This window comes from Zonotrichia leucophrys, chromosome 1 (genome assembly GCF_028769735.1).
Source record: "Zonotrichia leucophrys gambelii isolate GWCS_2022_RI chromosome 1, RI_Zleu_2.0, whole genome shotgun sequence".
NCBI classification, from domain to species: Eukaryota; Metazoa; Chordata; class Aves; order Passeriformes; family Passerellidae; genus Zonotrichia; species Zonotrichia leucophrys.
In genome coordinates this window covers 112052069-112065145 of record NC_088169.1, presented here as the reverse complement: position 1 = coordinate 112065145, position 13077 = coordinate 112052069, and the positions used below count along the sequence as shown (strand labels likewise).

The window sequence follows — 13077 nt, the reverse complement described above, 5'->3', positions numbered from 1 at the left end:
GTATGAGGTGTATGAATATGCAACAGGCTGTTGTTTTTAAGGGTTGATCCTCTGTTAACTGTACCCTTTTTCAGGCTTATGCTGCCTAGAAAAAGGTACCCGGATGTCCATAACTCTTTGTTTCTATTGTCTCATATTGTCCTAATTCAAATTGTCCAAATTCTTTATTACTCTAATTATATTGCTATTTTTATAACCATTTTATGACTATTACACTTTTAAAATTTTAAAAACAAGTGATTAGCGTTTTTCATAGCCTGCTCCTTATCAGCAATAAAGAAGAGTTATCAGTGGGACAGGTAGCTGCCAACAAGCCCCAAGGAACCATGGAATGCGAACAGAACCATGGAATGTGAACAGAACCATGGAATGTGAAGGGGTTGGAGTGGCCCTTAGAGATTATATAGTTCCTGGGATGCCTTCCACCAGAGCAGGTTGCTCAGAGCTCCATCCAGCCTGGCCTTGAACGCTTCCCTGGGCAACCTGTTCCTGTGCCTCACCATCCTCACAGAAGGGAATTCCTTTCTAATACCCAACCTAGGTTTCCTGTCTTTCATAAAATAAAACAAAACGAGGTGCTGTATGTCAGTAGAACCAGGTAAGCTGTTAGCATCCCTTAGTCAAGGACATTGTGTAGAAAACAAGCTCGATGGATGAAGTAAATCAAGGTGTTGATGCATATATTGCCAACTTGGCAAAAGGTTTAAAGCCCCTGCATCCTGTGTAATCCTAAAATTAGGGTTGGGAGATTTTTAAAGATGAACCACTCTAACTCAGCGCTATCACTGTAATCCCTAAACCACAAAACCACATCATCCAGTGTCAGATCCAGGTGCATCTTAAACACACCTGGATATTGGTGAACTACCTTCATTACAATATTAAAAATCTCACCTGCAGGTCAAAAAGATCCCTGTGTAGGTGAAGATCCTTCCCCTGAGCATGCATAAGAATCTGGTGGAACTATGTAATTGTATGGTAATTATTAGCAATCATACTTGGGAGGTTACTAACACAACATTTTTGTGTGTAAGTAATGGCATGGAAAGCCCAATGGGCTGTGCTTGATTTGTGAAATACCACCAGGCATCCAGGCTTGTGCAGCTCCAAAATAAGTAAATAATCAATGTCTCTCTCAAGTGTGTAATTATTGGCCTGTTGCACACCACATAGAGGAATTTTGTGGACAACATAGATGATTTTGTGGACAACAACCTCACAGCAGGTCCTGATGAGAGTGTAGCATGGCTGCTTTTCTTTAATTATTTTTTATAAATGTTCTTTGGGTGCTGAAGGATAATGAATACCCCATGGGAGCAGGTGAGAGCCCTGGGTTTTCTTTTGAGATATATGGCAGGAAAGTGGAGGAGGTGAGTGGGCATGTGTGCACTTGGAATGGCAAACTTGTTTATTAAAAATTATTTGGGAGCTCATGTTACACAAAACTGAGGCTGCTGTTCAGACTCTCTTCTTGTGGTTTTGGGTTGCTTTTTGTGGTTGTTGGGGTTTTTTCCCTTCATTTATCTCGTTGACCTGACTGACACTTCCTTCGCTGAAATTGCATAGGGAACCACAGTTCAGATGAAATAAAAGCTGGAAATAATCTGATCTGCATCATTTTGATAAGTGGCACAGAGTTGCTTCCTGCCTTAAGCTTTCTATTGATCTCTCAAAAATCAAATGATCTTCACTGGCCATAGTAAAAAAAATTAAATAAATAAAGAGAAGCTAGCAGGGCAATAATCACAGCAGGTCAATAATCACAATTTGCTTTAAAACAAAGTTTAATCAGTTTGCAGAAATCTGGTTGCCTGGACCAGAGGACCCTACATTTGACATAAGACAGGGTTACTGAAGTGGCAATATTGGCATAGGCCCTGATTAACTTCTGGCCTTATTTTCCTTGACCAGGGCATGTGATGTCTCCCACATTCCTTGCTGTTCCCCTGTCTTTTGGGGAATCTCCTCCAGTATCCATCTGCTTCTCATGCAGCCATCTTCAGTGGAGCCATCCAGTCTCCGTGAAAATAAATGGTGCAGCACTGACATGGAAGATTCTTTGCAACTGTCCATCCCAGAATCCTCTTGAATTTGCTATAAACTCAGACATGAGGATAAAAACAGCTATGAAACACATCTATGCATTCCAAATCACTGAAAAAATCTGCCTCTTTTCCTCAATCTAGCCACTTTTTTTCATCTTTGGGTAAGTCTGCTCAGCTCCCAAGGAGGTTCAGGCTTAAACCTTTGACTTAGCTGACTATGTCTGTCAATGCTGGAACTGCTGTCAGGTAAGCTCAGACCAGATTGCTCTTGCATCTCCCTGGTGGCTGGTTTCTCTGAGGGTTAAAAAATGCTGGCTCATTCTGGAGGCAGTTCTGTCTTGCTCAAATCTTGAGAAACAGTTTGGTTTGTGTTCCACTTAGGAAATTTGCAGTTAGACATACAGGTGGAGTCAATCACATTGCTAAAAATGTAGAAAATCATGATGTAACCTCAAGGTAAGCATTTCTTAAGTCACTTTTACTGCTGTGGAAAACAATTTATATTCCAGTCTAGTGCCAGATACATTAATGCTAAGTCTCTGAGGAAAGACTGCAAGAAATGACTTGTATCTTGTAAATATAAACATCTGCACAGAGCCTAGTTCTTTCAGGCAGAAAGGCAAGTGTTTACTGTTATATTACTGTAAGAGTCGTTGCTAGGAGTGCATCTGTGCACTTGTGCTTTATTTTTCTTCACATCATATTCTTTTCTCTCATGTGCAGCTTTGGGACCCACCCTTCAGCAGCCCTTCCTTCTAAAGAAATTCAGATAATGTGTGCATCAACTGTTTGAAAAACACAAGGCTCCAGTGATAGCTCTCCTAGGGCTAGAGGTGTGGTTGGAAAATAAAATTCATAAGCAGTAGAGAGAGAAAGGAGTTTCCACTGTGGGGTGGGGGTCAGATTAAGAAAACAGGGAACAGATCATCCTCAGAGCATCATAGCATCAGTATTCTTCCCCAGGGCCCTGAGGAGAGCCCAGCGCCTCTGAAGAGCTCATGTTTTAAATCTTCATTTGCCTGCTGTTTAACTTAGTGGGCAAAGGACTTTTCTGCACCATTTACACTGATTTGAAAATAACATTTGTACCACTGGAGCCCTTCCAGCAGATAACAAGTCTTGTGCCAGTATTTATATATTACTTGGGAGTTTTTTTGTTGTTGTTTCATTTAAGCACTTAATTTAGTTAATTGATATGCCAACACTTAAAATCCTCTGTACCTGGCTTTGGAAACACAGCTCCAGAATTTACAAAATCAGTATAAATGGTCCAGAGAACTCCTCTGCCAGCCTTTGCTTTTCCATCAATGTATGGAGTTTGCCAGCATCTCAAAATAGGGACTATGTACCCTGGCACTATACAGACAGAAAAACTATCTGGAACTTTTCTGCCAGTAATGTATTCTCATAAATTCAGGATTCAAGGCTATACTATTTCTTTGAAGGGTTTTTGTTTGTTTGTTTTTGGTTTTTTTTTTTTTGTCAGAAAGAATGAGCCAAGTTATTCTACAAAGCATGGCAGTGACTACATCTGCTGTTGCCCACTTACCTGCTGCTCTGGGGCTACAGCACTCCCTCACAAAGGGAAATATTTGATGTTTATGTTGGAGGAATCAGGACAGATCCATCAGCCCAGGAGAGGCAAGGCTGATGCAACTCCACACTCCCAGATCCAAGTGAAGGGAGGTCAAGTATGCATTCCCAGCCTAACCCAGCTCCTGCTGTGGTTTTCCCAGTAGGGATGAGCCATCCTCTCCCCCTCCCTGGCTCTCAGGGCACAGCACCTTCCCACAGAGAAGTCCAGTTGGATTGTAACTAACACTGTCACTGTCCCTCCCTCCTGGCACCACTGACATGAGGGCTGCTGGTCTGCTCTAGGGGACAGTAACCCTGGTCACTCCCTCACACCAACTGGTTCTTTCTATCCCCTTATCCATCTATTTATCTTACCTATTCCTTCCTAAACCACCTAGATCTCTCCCTTTCTTTGCCTTTGATTCTTTCCCTAAGCATCCCACGAGGAGTGCTATGCAATCCTGAGATGCTCTTCTGTCACCCTGGCTTTTTAAGTTCTTTTAAGCCTTTTGATGTTTACATTCTTGTAACAAACTTTCTCAGACACTTTCTGTAAATAACGTATTGTTTTGCATTTTTATGGAGGAGGAGAAATTTGATGGACTGTTGGTTTGACCAGGGCAGTGTCATGGGAGAGGTGGTACTGTCACCCTCCAATCCACTGTCACTTTTAGAAAGCTATAAATGTTGGAGTCAGAATTAAACTTTCCTTCCTTTTTACCTTGGAGAGTCCAGCGTCTGCTTCGTTTATTTCATGTCCTAGAGCGACACTCTTCCCTTGCATCTCCTAATGAGTCCTAAATCTGTAGGATACAGTCCCCTCAGTGCTAAAGTTGCAGCAGTGTTGGCTCATCGTGACAGGCTCCAGTCTGTATCCTGGAGTCTATCCTGGAGCTGATACTTTCCTGGGACAGCCCTAGGAAGAGCCTGGAATGGCTTTCCTTCATTCTGAGTTCCTATCTGAGGGTTCCCATCTGCCATTGTGTCCCCATGCTTCTTTGGACTTGTGAAAATGGGCCATTGATGAGCTTTTGTGGTGGGTGTGGGACGAGCCAGGGCAGGCTGTTAGTTGGGCTGCCAACCATTGAAGTGCCATTGTCCCTCTGCAGTCCTTTGTGTGCTTTGGAGACAAGCTTTTGTCACATAATCTCACGGCTGATTTCTTTCCCAGCCTGGTTATGGAAATTAAAAAACATACAAATTCTCTAGAGAGTGATACAAAGTATAGGCCAGTAATTATTTTTTGTTTCATATGTATTGCATACATAAACATCTCAGGGATGAGAGCCTGCAGGCCTCCCTTCCCCAGGTGAATGATTTAACCAGTCAGCTTTCTTTTTTGACCTTTTGACTTAGTGAATCCTGGGTTTCTTTTTGAACAGTGCCACGACTGCAAGAGTGCAGGGTGCCTTACACCTCACCTATGTGATCAAGGATGTAACTTAGTACACCTAGGAGTCAGGAGGCCTTTTTACAACTCCCCTTGCCCTGTTCCCATGCAGGGCTTTGCTGAGTGTTGGACCTGTTGAGAATGTCCTGGACCAGGCTTCATGAGTGGTATCAGCACCTTTCTTCCAGGTTTCTCAGGGAACTCAAATGACAGCTGACAATGCCTCTGTCTTCTCCCCAGAAATGGTAGCATTTGTGTTGGGGTTCCAGTGCAGCAGTCATGGAATTGTGGATGCACAGGACCTGCTGGGCAAATGCTGTACCCCTGCTGACCAGGAGCACTAAAGCTGGTGCATGGCAACCAGCAGCCCAGGTGTGCTACAGCTGCATCCCCTCTGTGCCATCAGTTCCAGACACTGTTCGTGCCAGGGCTCCAGTGAAACCACCACATGTTCCAGGCACCCTGGACAAAGTCTGGGAAATCCTTAGCATCAGATCAGACCAGGTTTTTAGGTAGGAATCAAGGACCTGGCTGTGACACGCCAAATGTGTGAAAGCCCTGCCGTGGGTGTTTGTTAGACATCTCAGGGCTATCTGGGTGTGCAGAGAAGGAAAACTGTAAGCCTTTAGGCAACTTTGACAGGACATGTGTGCTTTCAGTCTCAATCTGCTGCTGAATGAGGTTTCTTTTTAGATATGAGTTCTAAATGTTAGGTACCAAAAATTTTCCAAAGTCTTGTTTTGGATCTGGCTCTAAGTAGGATGACCTGAGTAATTACAGACCTGTTAGACTGACAGAGATCCCAGGCAAAAGAATAGAATCACTGATACAGGATTTGCTTCAATAATGAATTAAGGAAAAGTAATGTAATTAATGCCAATCAACATGGGTTAGCAGCAAATACATTCTGTCACATTGGTTTGTAATTGCATCAAAAAGATATTAAGTGTGGTTACTAAAGGTAATGCATTCAGACATGTGAAGCATGTGACTCGACCACACAACACTGAATTAAGGATAGAGATTTATGATACAAAGACCATCCAGTCCCTGGTTAAAGCATTATCTTAAGGTGTCTCAAAATGTAATTTTAAATGAGGAATTGTAATCACACTTCTTATTAAGGTCTTTCTTAGGTTGTTTCTTGGCTGCATACTACTAAATACTTGTTGGTAGCTTTCAACAAAACATGTAGTCATCACAGTTACTTGCAAAAAATACAAAGATTGAAGGAATACTTAATAAGGTAGGTGATAGAGTGGGATATTGACCAAAGAGGAGCTTTTTAAGTGATGCTACATCAAAAGGAGTAACAGCATCATCCCTGGATGGATAAACAAATATTGAGCAGGGATGATGATACTGTAATACTTCTGCTTTCATGCTTTTAGCAACCGGGCCTGGGATGTGCTCTCCAGTTCTGGTGTTAGCTCAGGAATAAAACAAACTAACAGTCTGTTGAACTTCCAGAGAGGATGTTAAGGATGCTTTGATCACAGCCTGCCATTACCTCTTCAGAAGTGCCTTAAGGATGCCTTGCCCTCTGACTTGGCAGTACTAGAAAGTGAAGTTAGATTAAATTAGGGGCAGGGTGAGGTCCCTTCCTACCCAAAGTAATCTGTGATTCGTTTTTGTAACATACAGGCTGTAGTTCAAACTAATCGATGTAGTGTGGTGAAGTGATGTGGCCTATTTTATTGGGAGAGCTGAATTGGGCAATCACAAAAGTCCAGGCTGTGAACTCAAAGTCCTTGGAGGTATTTGTGCTGCCCACAGTTCCTCTACAGCCAAAACCGCAGAGGATTTAGCAGCTTGTTACCTCCTAGGTTATCTGTAGATATGCAAGCAGAGTTTGTCCCATTGTGTATTTTTGCCTATAATGACACACAGAAGATGGCAAGCTGGGATGATTCACTTGTGATCATTTACCTATGTGATAACTTCACAAAACATTATTGCTGACATGCCATTAGTGTTTTAAATGAAAATTTCAGGTTCAGTCAGTAAGTGTAGCAAAGGCATGCTGTGATTTTTGGTGTCTAAAAATGAGTCAGGAGCAGCACAGGAAATTTATCCAGAGGAGTAAATACTATAGGAGAATGCTGTTCTCTTGGGCTCTTCCTAATGCTGAATTTATATTACAGACTTGAAGGTTCATTGTAGTGAGAAAGCCAAATTTCTCCATTAAATATTCGAAGCATTTCTTGGTACAAACATAATGATTAAAAAACAGTAGCAGTTTATATATACATATCACTCACTCCTGATGTTAATGGGATGTAAAAGCTCTGTATTATTGTGCTATCAAATGCAACCAGGCAGCTTGGATAAAAAACAACACAGAGAGTGAATATATTTCCACAGTGTCTTGCTGTGAAGCTATCAAGGATTAATAGGAGATTCCAGTGCAGCAAACGAGGAAAAGTTTTACTTAGTAGATATCTGAAGAGAGTCACTAAACGCTGTGAACTGATGGTGTGTCAGTTCTGCGACGTGCTGATCCCAGTACTAAATCAAGAGAGCAGTGTCTAATGCCTGAGTCTAGCATGGCATCCCAGAAAAGCTGTTGGAATCACTGTTTCTATGGAAATTTTTGCAAGGGAAATCCAGGGGGCTGAGCAGCATGAGAATCCTCATGCAAGGATGCTGCCGAGATGGGTCATGCTGACTGAGGTGCTGGTGTAAATCGTTCCACGTGGTGGTAACTTAAAAAGCTGACTCCGCTTATCAGCAGAGGAAGCGACCACAAAAGATTGGTACTGGAAGATGAGACGAGGGAGGGAGGAATGAAGTACTTGGCAAGGCAAGAAAAGAGCCAGCAGCTGCTACAGCATGAGTAAAAATTAGTTTGTTTGTTTCCCCATTGTTCGGCTGAATTTGTTCATGATCCCACGGCTTAGAGAACTCCCTCAGGTGGAGTAGCGGATATCAGCAGCGAAATCAAACAGGGTTGCAGTGCGGTATTCCTCCGATTCTGCCTGGGACTAAATTACGCAGGGCAAACACCGGGAATTTGCTCACAAGGTTATCTAGTGACTGAGGGAGATGAAGGTTTAAGTCCAGTGTGTTGTTTTTAAAGGATAGAATCCCTGCTGGGCTGTGGCTTGGAGCCATCTGGCTAATTGCACAGGAATTTCCCCACCGTTTGAAGGTGAATTGGGGCTAACTGCAGTCCTGCAGCTTTCTGTCTTGGGCTAAAAGGAAAGGCAACATCCCAACATTAACTATTAAACCAGCTCGGATGTTGCAATCAGGAGATCAAAGGTCTACAGAGATCTGGAACATCAATTCAGGGCCTGGTCATCCATCTTAGGTGGATGTATACAAATGACAGCTAAAATTAAGTGAGAAAGGACCATACAGTAAGTTTATGAGAATTTCAAAGCAGATATAAATCCAACGTTACATGTGAAACAATGGTGCTTCCTTCTATTGAAAATCTTTCCTTCCTTTGTCGTGAGTCAAAAGTTTAGCTAAAGTGATGCATGCCAAATTTATTTGCAAAAGCTGGAGTAGATTAAAAAATAACAACTAACAAAAAAATCCCACTGGTAGCTAACAATAGTGACGCATAAGGGATTGTACTGCTCCCAGTGTTAAACAGATGAGATAATATCAACATCAGCATTGTCTCAGGAAACTCCGGATCAGAATCCTGGCCAGCTAAGTTACAAAAAGGCAAGGAACCGGGATTTCACTTAAAATTTTGAGGGTTATCAGGAAAAACGGTTAGGGGGAGGAGAGAAAAATAGCTTTGTGTTTTCCTTTTAGGAGTCTTACTTCAAGCCATAAAAACTTTCATAGAATTATATCCTATAGATAGGTAACAGTGGTGAGGCAGGCCCTGTGCTGATGCAAAGTTCCATCAGAATTTTCTGCAGCCACACGTTGCTGGAGGCTGAATTTGTGCCCCTATTGAGAGTTTCTACTTTGTCTTCCACCTGCGAGTATGCAGGAAGGCAGTGGAGTGTCAGATCAGTGTGCCGAAGGAGAACAGCACTGCTGCACATATATACATTATTTAGTGTAACAGGAACTTGTTAATGGTAACTTTTAGCTAGTACTGCAAAACAGTTAAATTCGTAATGTATCAGGTCAGAGAAACATCAGGACACTGATTGGGGTGGGTGTGTATTGTTTTTTCAAAGCAATGCTGAATAAAAATAAACTTCCATGTGAAAAAATATTTTTAAATAGCATTGAATAGCTCCAAATAAAACACTTAAAACCAGAGCAACTGCCTAAGGATTGTCTCCTTGTTCAATTCCATTTTAACTGTACTAACAGAGGGACTACTCTTGTCTGAAAACAACCAAAGATGTTTCAACACATTTTTTTATCACAGCAAACATGCTAGTTTGGTTTTCCTTCAGAAATTATTGATCTTTTTTTATTTGCACTTTTAAAGAAGAGCTTATTTTGCCTGCAGAGAAGTTCAGTCTGAAAGGCGAAATGATGAGAAATCTACAAGCAACCGGAGAACACCTGCTAGAATGTAAACAGCTTGTGCAGATTTGCTGCAGGCGTCCCTGAGCCTTCAGCAGCAGGACACACCGAGCGCTTTGCTTTAGAAAAATCAGAATAGTTTTTGTTTTTTTGGCAGATTCCAGATGAGACGAAGTTGGAGACTAGTCCCATCTCTCATGCGGATCACTGATGCCTTCAGCATCCCAGCTTTGGTTCAAACTCCAGCCAAACCCCGTAAGAAAAGTGCCTGAGGATGAACAACGCTCAAAGGGAAGCCGTGCTGGCTGCTGTGAATGGGGAGGGCCATTTTGCACTCTGTGCTTCTCGCCGGTGCTGAGCCACAAAAGAAAGCGTGATGCTATTTTAGCCAGCTATTTAGGCCCATGAATAATTCCACTGACTTATTAAGTTTTCACAGAAACTTTAAAAGTTTTAAGTACAGTTAATGTGTATCCACGTGGGTTTGCTGCGGCCAGGACCATTTAATTTCTAAGCAACATCCATATTCTAAAATGTCCTTTAAGGCTGCATGTGACCCCTTTCTCACAAAAATACCCCCACAATAAACCGAACACAAAGAAAAAATTCTCATCACCTTTCAGTATCATGTTACCAGGAAAACTTAACACCCCGCAACTCGCCTGCCCATTGTTAGCAGACAGAACACCTCCTCATCTATAATGATACTCCTTTATCTAAAATTACGATAATTAGCTGCCGTGCCCATGCTGGAAGTGGAAACCCCAGGGAAATTTAGAACAGGAACCTTCTACGCTCATTTCCCCAGGTATACACTTGGCTAATTTGGGGAGGACAGATGATGGGCGGGGGGACATTTTCCAGCGCTCACTGGAGAAGTTGTAAGAGCAGCGGGGATGCCGGGGGGCTGCAGGACTTGCAGAGGGACGTGCCCGTAGGCTGAGGAGCGGCACCAGGCAACCGAAACGCGCCTTTGCCGGAGGGAGGGCGGGAAGAGAGGCAGTTTCGGGCAGCCGCGTCCCCCTCCCCTCTGAGCCCGGACAGCGGCGGGGGCGGCCCCGGGGAGCCGGCCCGGGGGAGGAGCGGAGCCGAGCGGAGCCGCACGGCGCGCCCGCCCCGCCAGCCCGGCCGGCTCTGCGGGGAGGCGCTGCCCGAGCGGGGCCGCCCCCGCGCCTCTCCCGCCGCCGCCGGGACCACTGGGAACATGGATGGGCACGTCCTGGGATGGATCGTCCTCCTGTGGATCGCAGGTAGGGCCGCGGGCAGAGGCGCGGCTGGCTCCGACGTCCCCGCGCCGTGCCCAGCCCGCCGGGCTCCGCGGCTTTCCCGAGGGGGAAAACTGAGGAGGGGGTTGGGGAGATGTTCCTGAGGGAGCCGGCGTGAGGCCGGGAGATGCTCGGGGGCGTCCCGCGGTGCAGTTTGCGGGGACTTGGCGGAGAGGGCTGGGAACGGGGGGCAGCCGGTGCCTGCCGGGGCTCGGGGCAGCTCCGGGCGGCCCTCGGCGCTTCCCTTCCCTCAGCGGCCCGGCGGCGCTCGGAGGGAGCGCGCCCGTCCCAGGGAAGGGGCGGCCTGCCCGGGGGTGTCGGAGTGTCCTTGGCGAGAGGGATGGCGACGAACCCCCGGCTGGGAACAATTGCAGGAACTTCTCCTTCACCCCGTGTCCTGACCGCACACGCCGTCCAACAGAGGTGTGAGAGGAGGGGGCTGCCCTGCCTCTGCTTCCAGAGGGGCAGAATTCCAGGGGGCCCTTCCCCGTGACGGTGCAGCTTCACCCAGGCCTTTGTCAGCCCGGTTGCCCCCCAGCCCAGCCCGCCGCTCGCCTCCCCTAAAGGTCGGGCAAGTCCCCCCCAGGGCAGGGGGAGGGAGCCGGAGAGGCGAGCAGAGAGGGCTCAGTGATGGGGAGAGGGCAGGGGGGGCGAGCTGACAAGGGGCTGGGTCTGAGAGCTGGGCAGCGAGAAGAGGGAGGGTGTTACAGCAGGGTGAGAGCGGTGGGGCAGCCGGGGAGAAAGAGAAAGCCGTGTCAGGTCAGGAGAAAGATCTGCCTCCGGTGAGCCGGTGCAGCAGCCAGGCACAGGCAGGAGCAGCAGGATATAGGAAAAGATGCAGTAGGATGACTTAGCCAGGCAGGCTGAAAGAAGAAAAACAGACACACCTGGGTTAAGTGGCATATATTTCCCACTGTCACCTATGTATCCCACAAAAAAGACCTCAGCCTCTTCCCTTTTCCTATTCAGATTTAGGATTCACAAGCAGTAAATTCGGCTTTTAGTCATAACACCTCTCTCCCACCAGCCACCCACCCCTTTCCTTGCATTTTCACTCTGAGTCATCCTCAACACCGGTGCCTGCCTACTGCTCCCTTCCAGGGTTTCACGGCCTCATCTGGGGCTTCAGCAGCTTCCAGCTCATTCTCCCTCCCTTCTCTCCCTTCCTCCTTCCCTGCCATTTGGCTGCTTCCAAATGTATCCCGCTTCAGTGAGTTGGTCCGGAGTGGCAGCACACCCACAGTGCCCCTCCTTTCCTACTAGCCACAGTGGTGTGCTGATAAATAGCATCCAAGCACCCATGACATTACATTCCTCCCTCTTCCTAAAGAGCTTCTTTATCTGCACATGTCAGGCTAATCAGGACTTTTTTTATCAAGCTAAAAGACCGGGCTGTTGACACTTTTCTCCTTCCACTGAGGGCAGTTCACGATTCCTGGCAGCGAGCAGTGTTTGGAGCATGCAGGGTCAATGCAGAGAGAGGAAGAGAGAGAGGTACCGCTGCAGTGGGAAGACCTTCCAGTTTCCTCCAGCCCTGTGGTTTGGAGACAGGGCTGCGTGCAGCTGGTGCTGTGGAGAGCTGGCAGGCACCGGCTTCCGGCAAGGCAACAGGTTCCCCATAGCTGTGTGCTGAGGGATGGAGGCACTCCGTGCTCCCTGCTCCCCTCCAGCCTCCCGCCGCTGCTGCCCAGCCATAAATCAGGTGCTGCTGTCCTTTTGCACAGCCGGCAGAAAGCAAATAAGCAAAGGTGTGTGAATGTGTGTGCGTGTGTGTGCACGGAAAAGGAGGAGGGGGCTAGCTAGCAAACATGGATTCGAGATTTTCCTCTCCCCAGTGGCTGTGCAAAGGAATGAAAGGTCTGCACCGAGGTAAGGAGCCCTAATCCAGCCAGAGTGGTACACTCCGCTCTGGGGAGGAGGAGTGGGGGTTGGGAGGTGGAGGGGCCAGGGGACAGAGTGCAGGATGGGGAAGAAGCAGGGAGACAAAAGGGACCAGAAAGAGAAGGCTCTCGTTCCCTTCCCTCCCCTCCTCCCTCCTCGAGGTGGGCTGAGAAATTTCTAATCAGCACTTTCAGTCCCTTTCCTCCCAGCAGCAATTCCTCTCTGTCCTTTGTTTGTCTTTAATTTTTGGCTCTTGCGTTTATCTTTTGTTTGGTTTTGCGCATTGTGAGTTCTTAGGGCAATTTCAGAAAATCCTGTGTGAGGCACAATGGATTTGGTTTGGCTTCTCCCCCTCCTGTCCTGCTCTCCCACGTGCCTGAAGCGAGTGTTTTAATAACAGCAAATGGATGAAGAGCAGGTCGTTCTTTATTCCTTCCTGTGAGGTCACACGGGTTAAGATATGTGTGGAACTGTG

At 46.2% G+C, this 13077-nt stretch overlaps 1 protein-coding gene across 10 annotated transcripts in view; it reads left to right on the top strand.

Moving 5' to 3' along the window:
• Window positions 1-9622: 9622 nt before the first annotated feature.
• Window positions 9623-13077, top strand: part of ILDR2 (immunoglobulin like domain containing receptor 2) — a 39532-nt gene continuing 36077 nt past the window's right edge. For 7 of the 10 annotated variants that reach the window (XM_064727634.1, XM_064727626.1, XM_064727589.1 and 4 more), the window contains exon 1: window positions 12479-12590. In XM_064727634.1, coding sequence (XP_064583704.1) covers window positions 12530-12590 — 61 coding nt within the window. In that variant the 5' untranslated portion in view covers window positions 12479-12529. Of the gene's footprint in view, window positions 9767-10549; window positions 10707-12478; window positions 12591-13077 lie in introns of those variants that run through there. The other 3 variants (XM_064727607.1, XM_064727597.1, XM_064727644.1) reach the window with 2 other exon arrangements.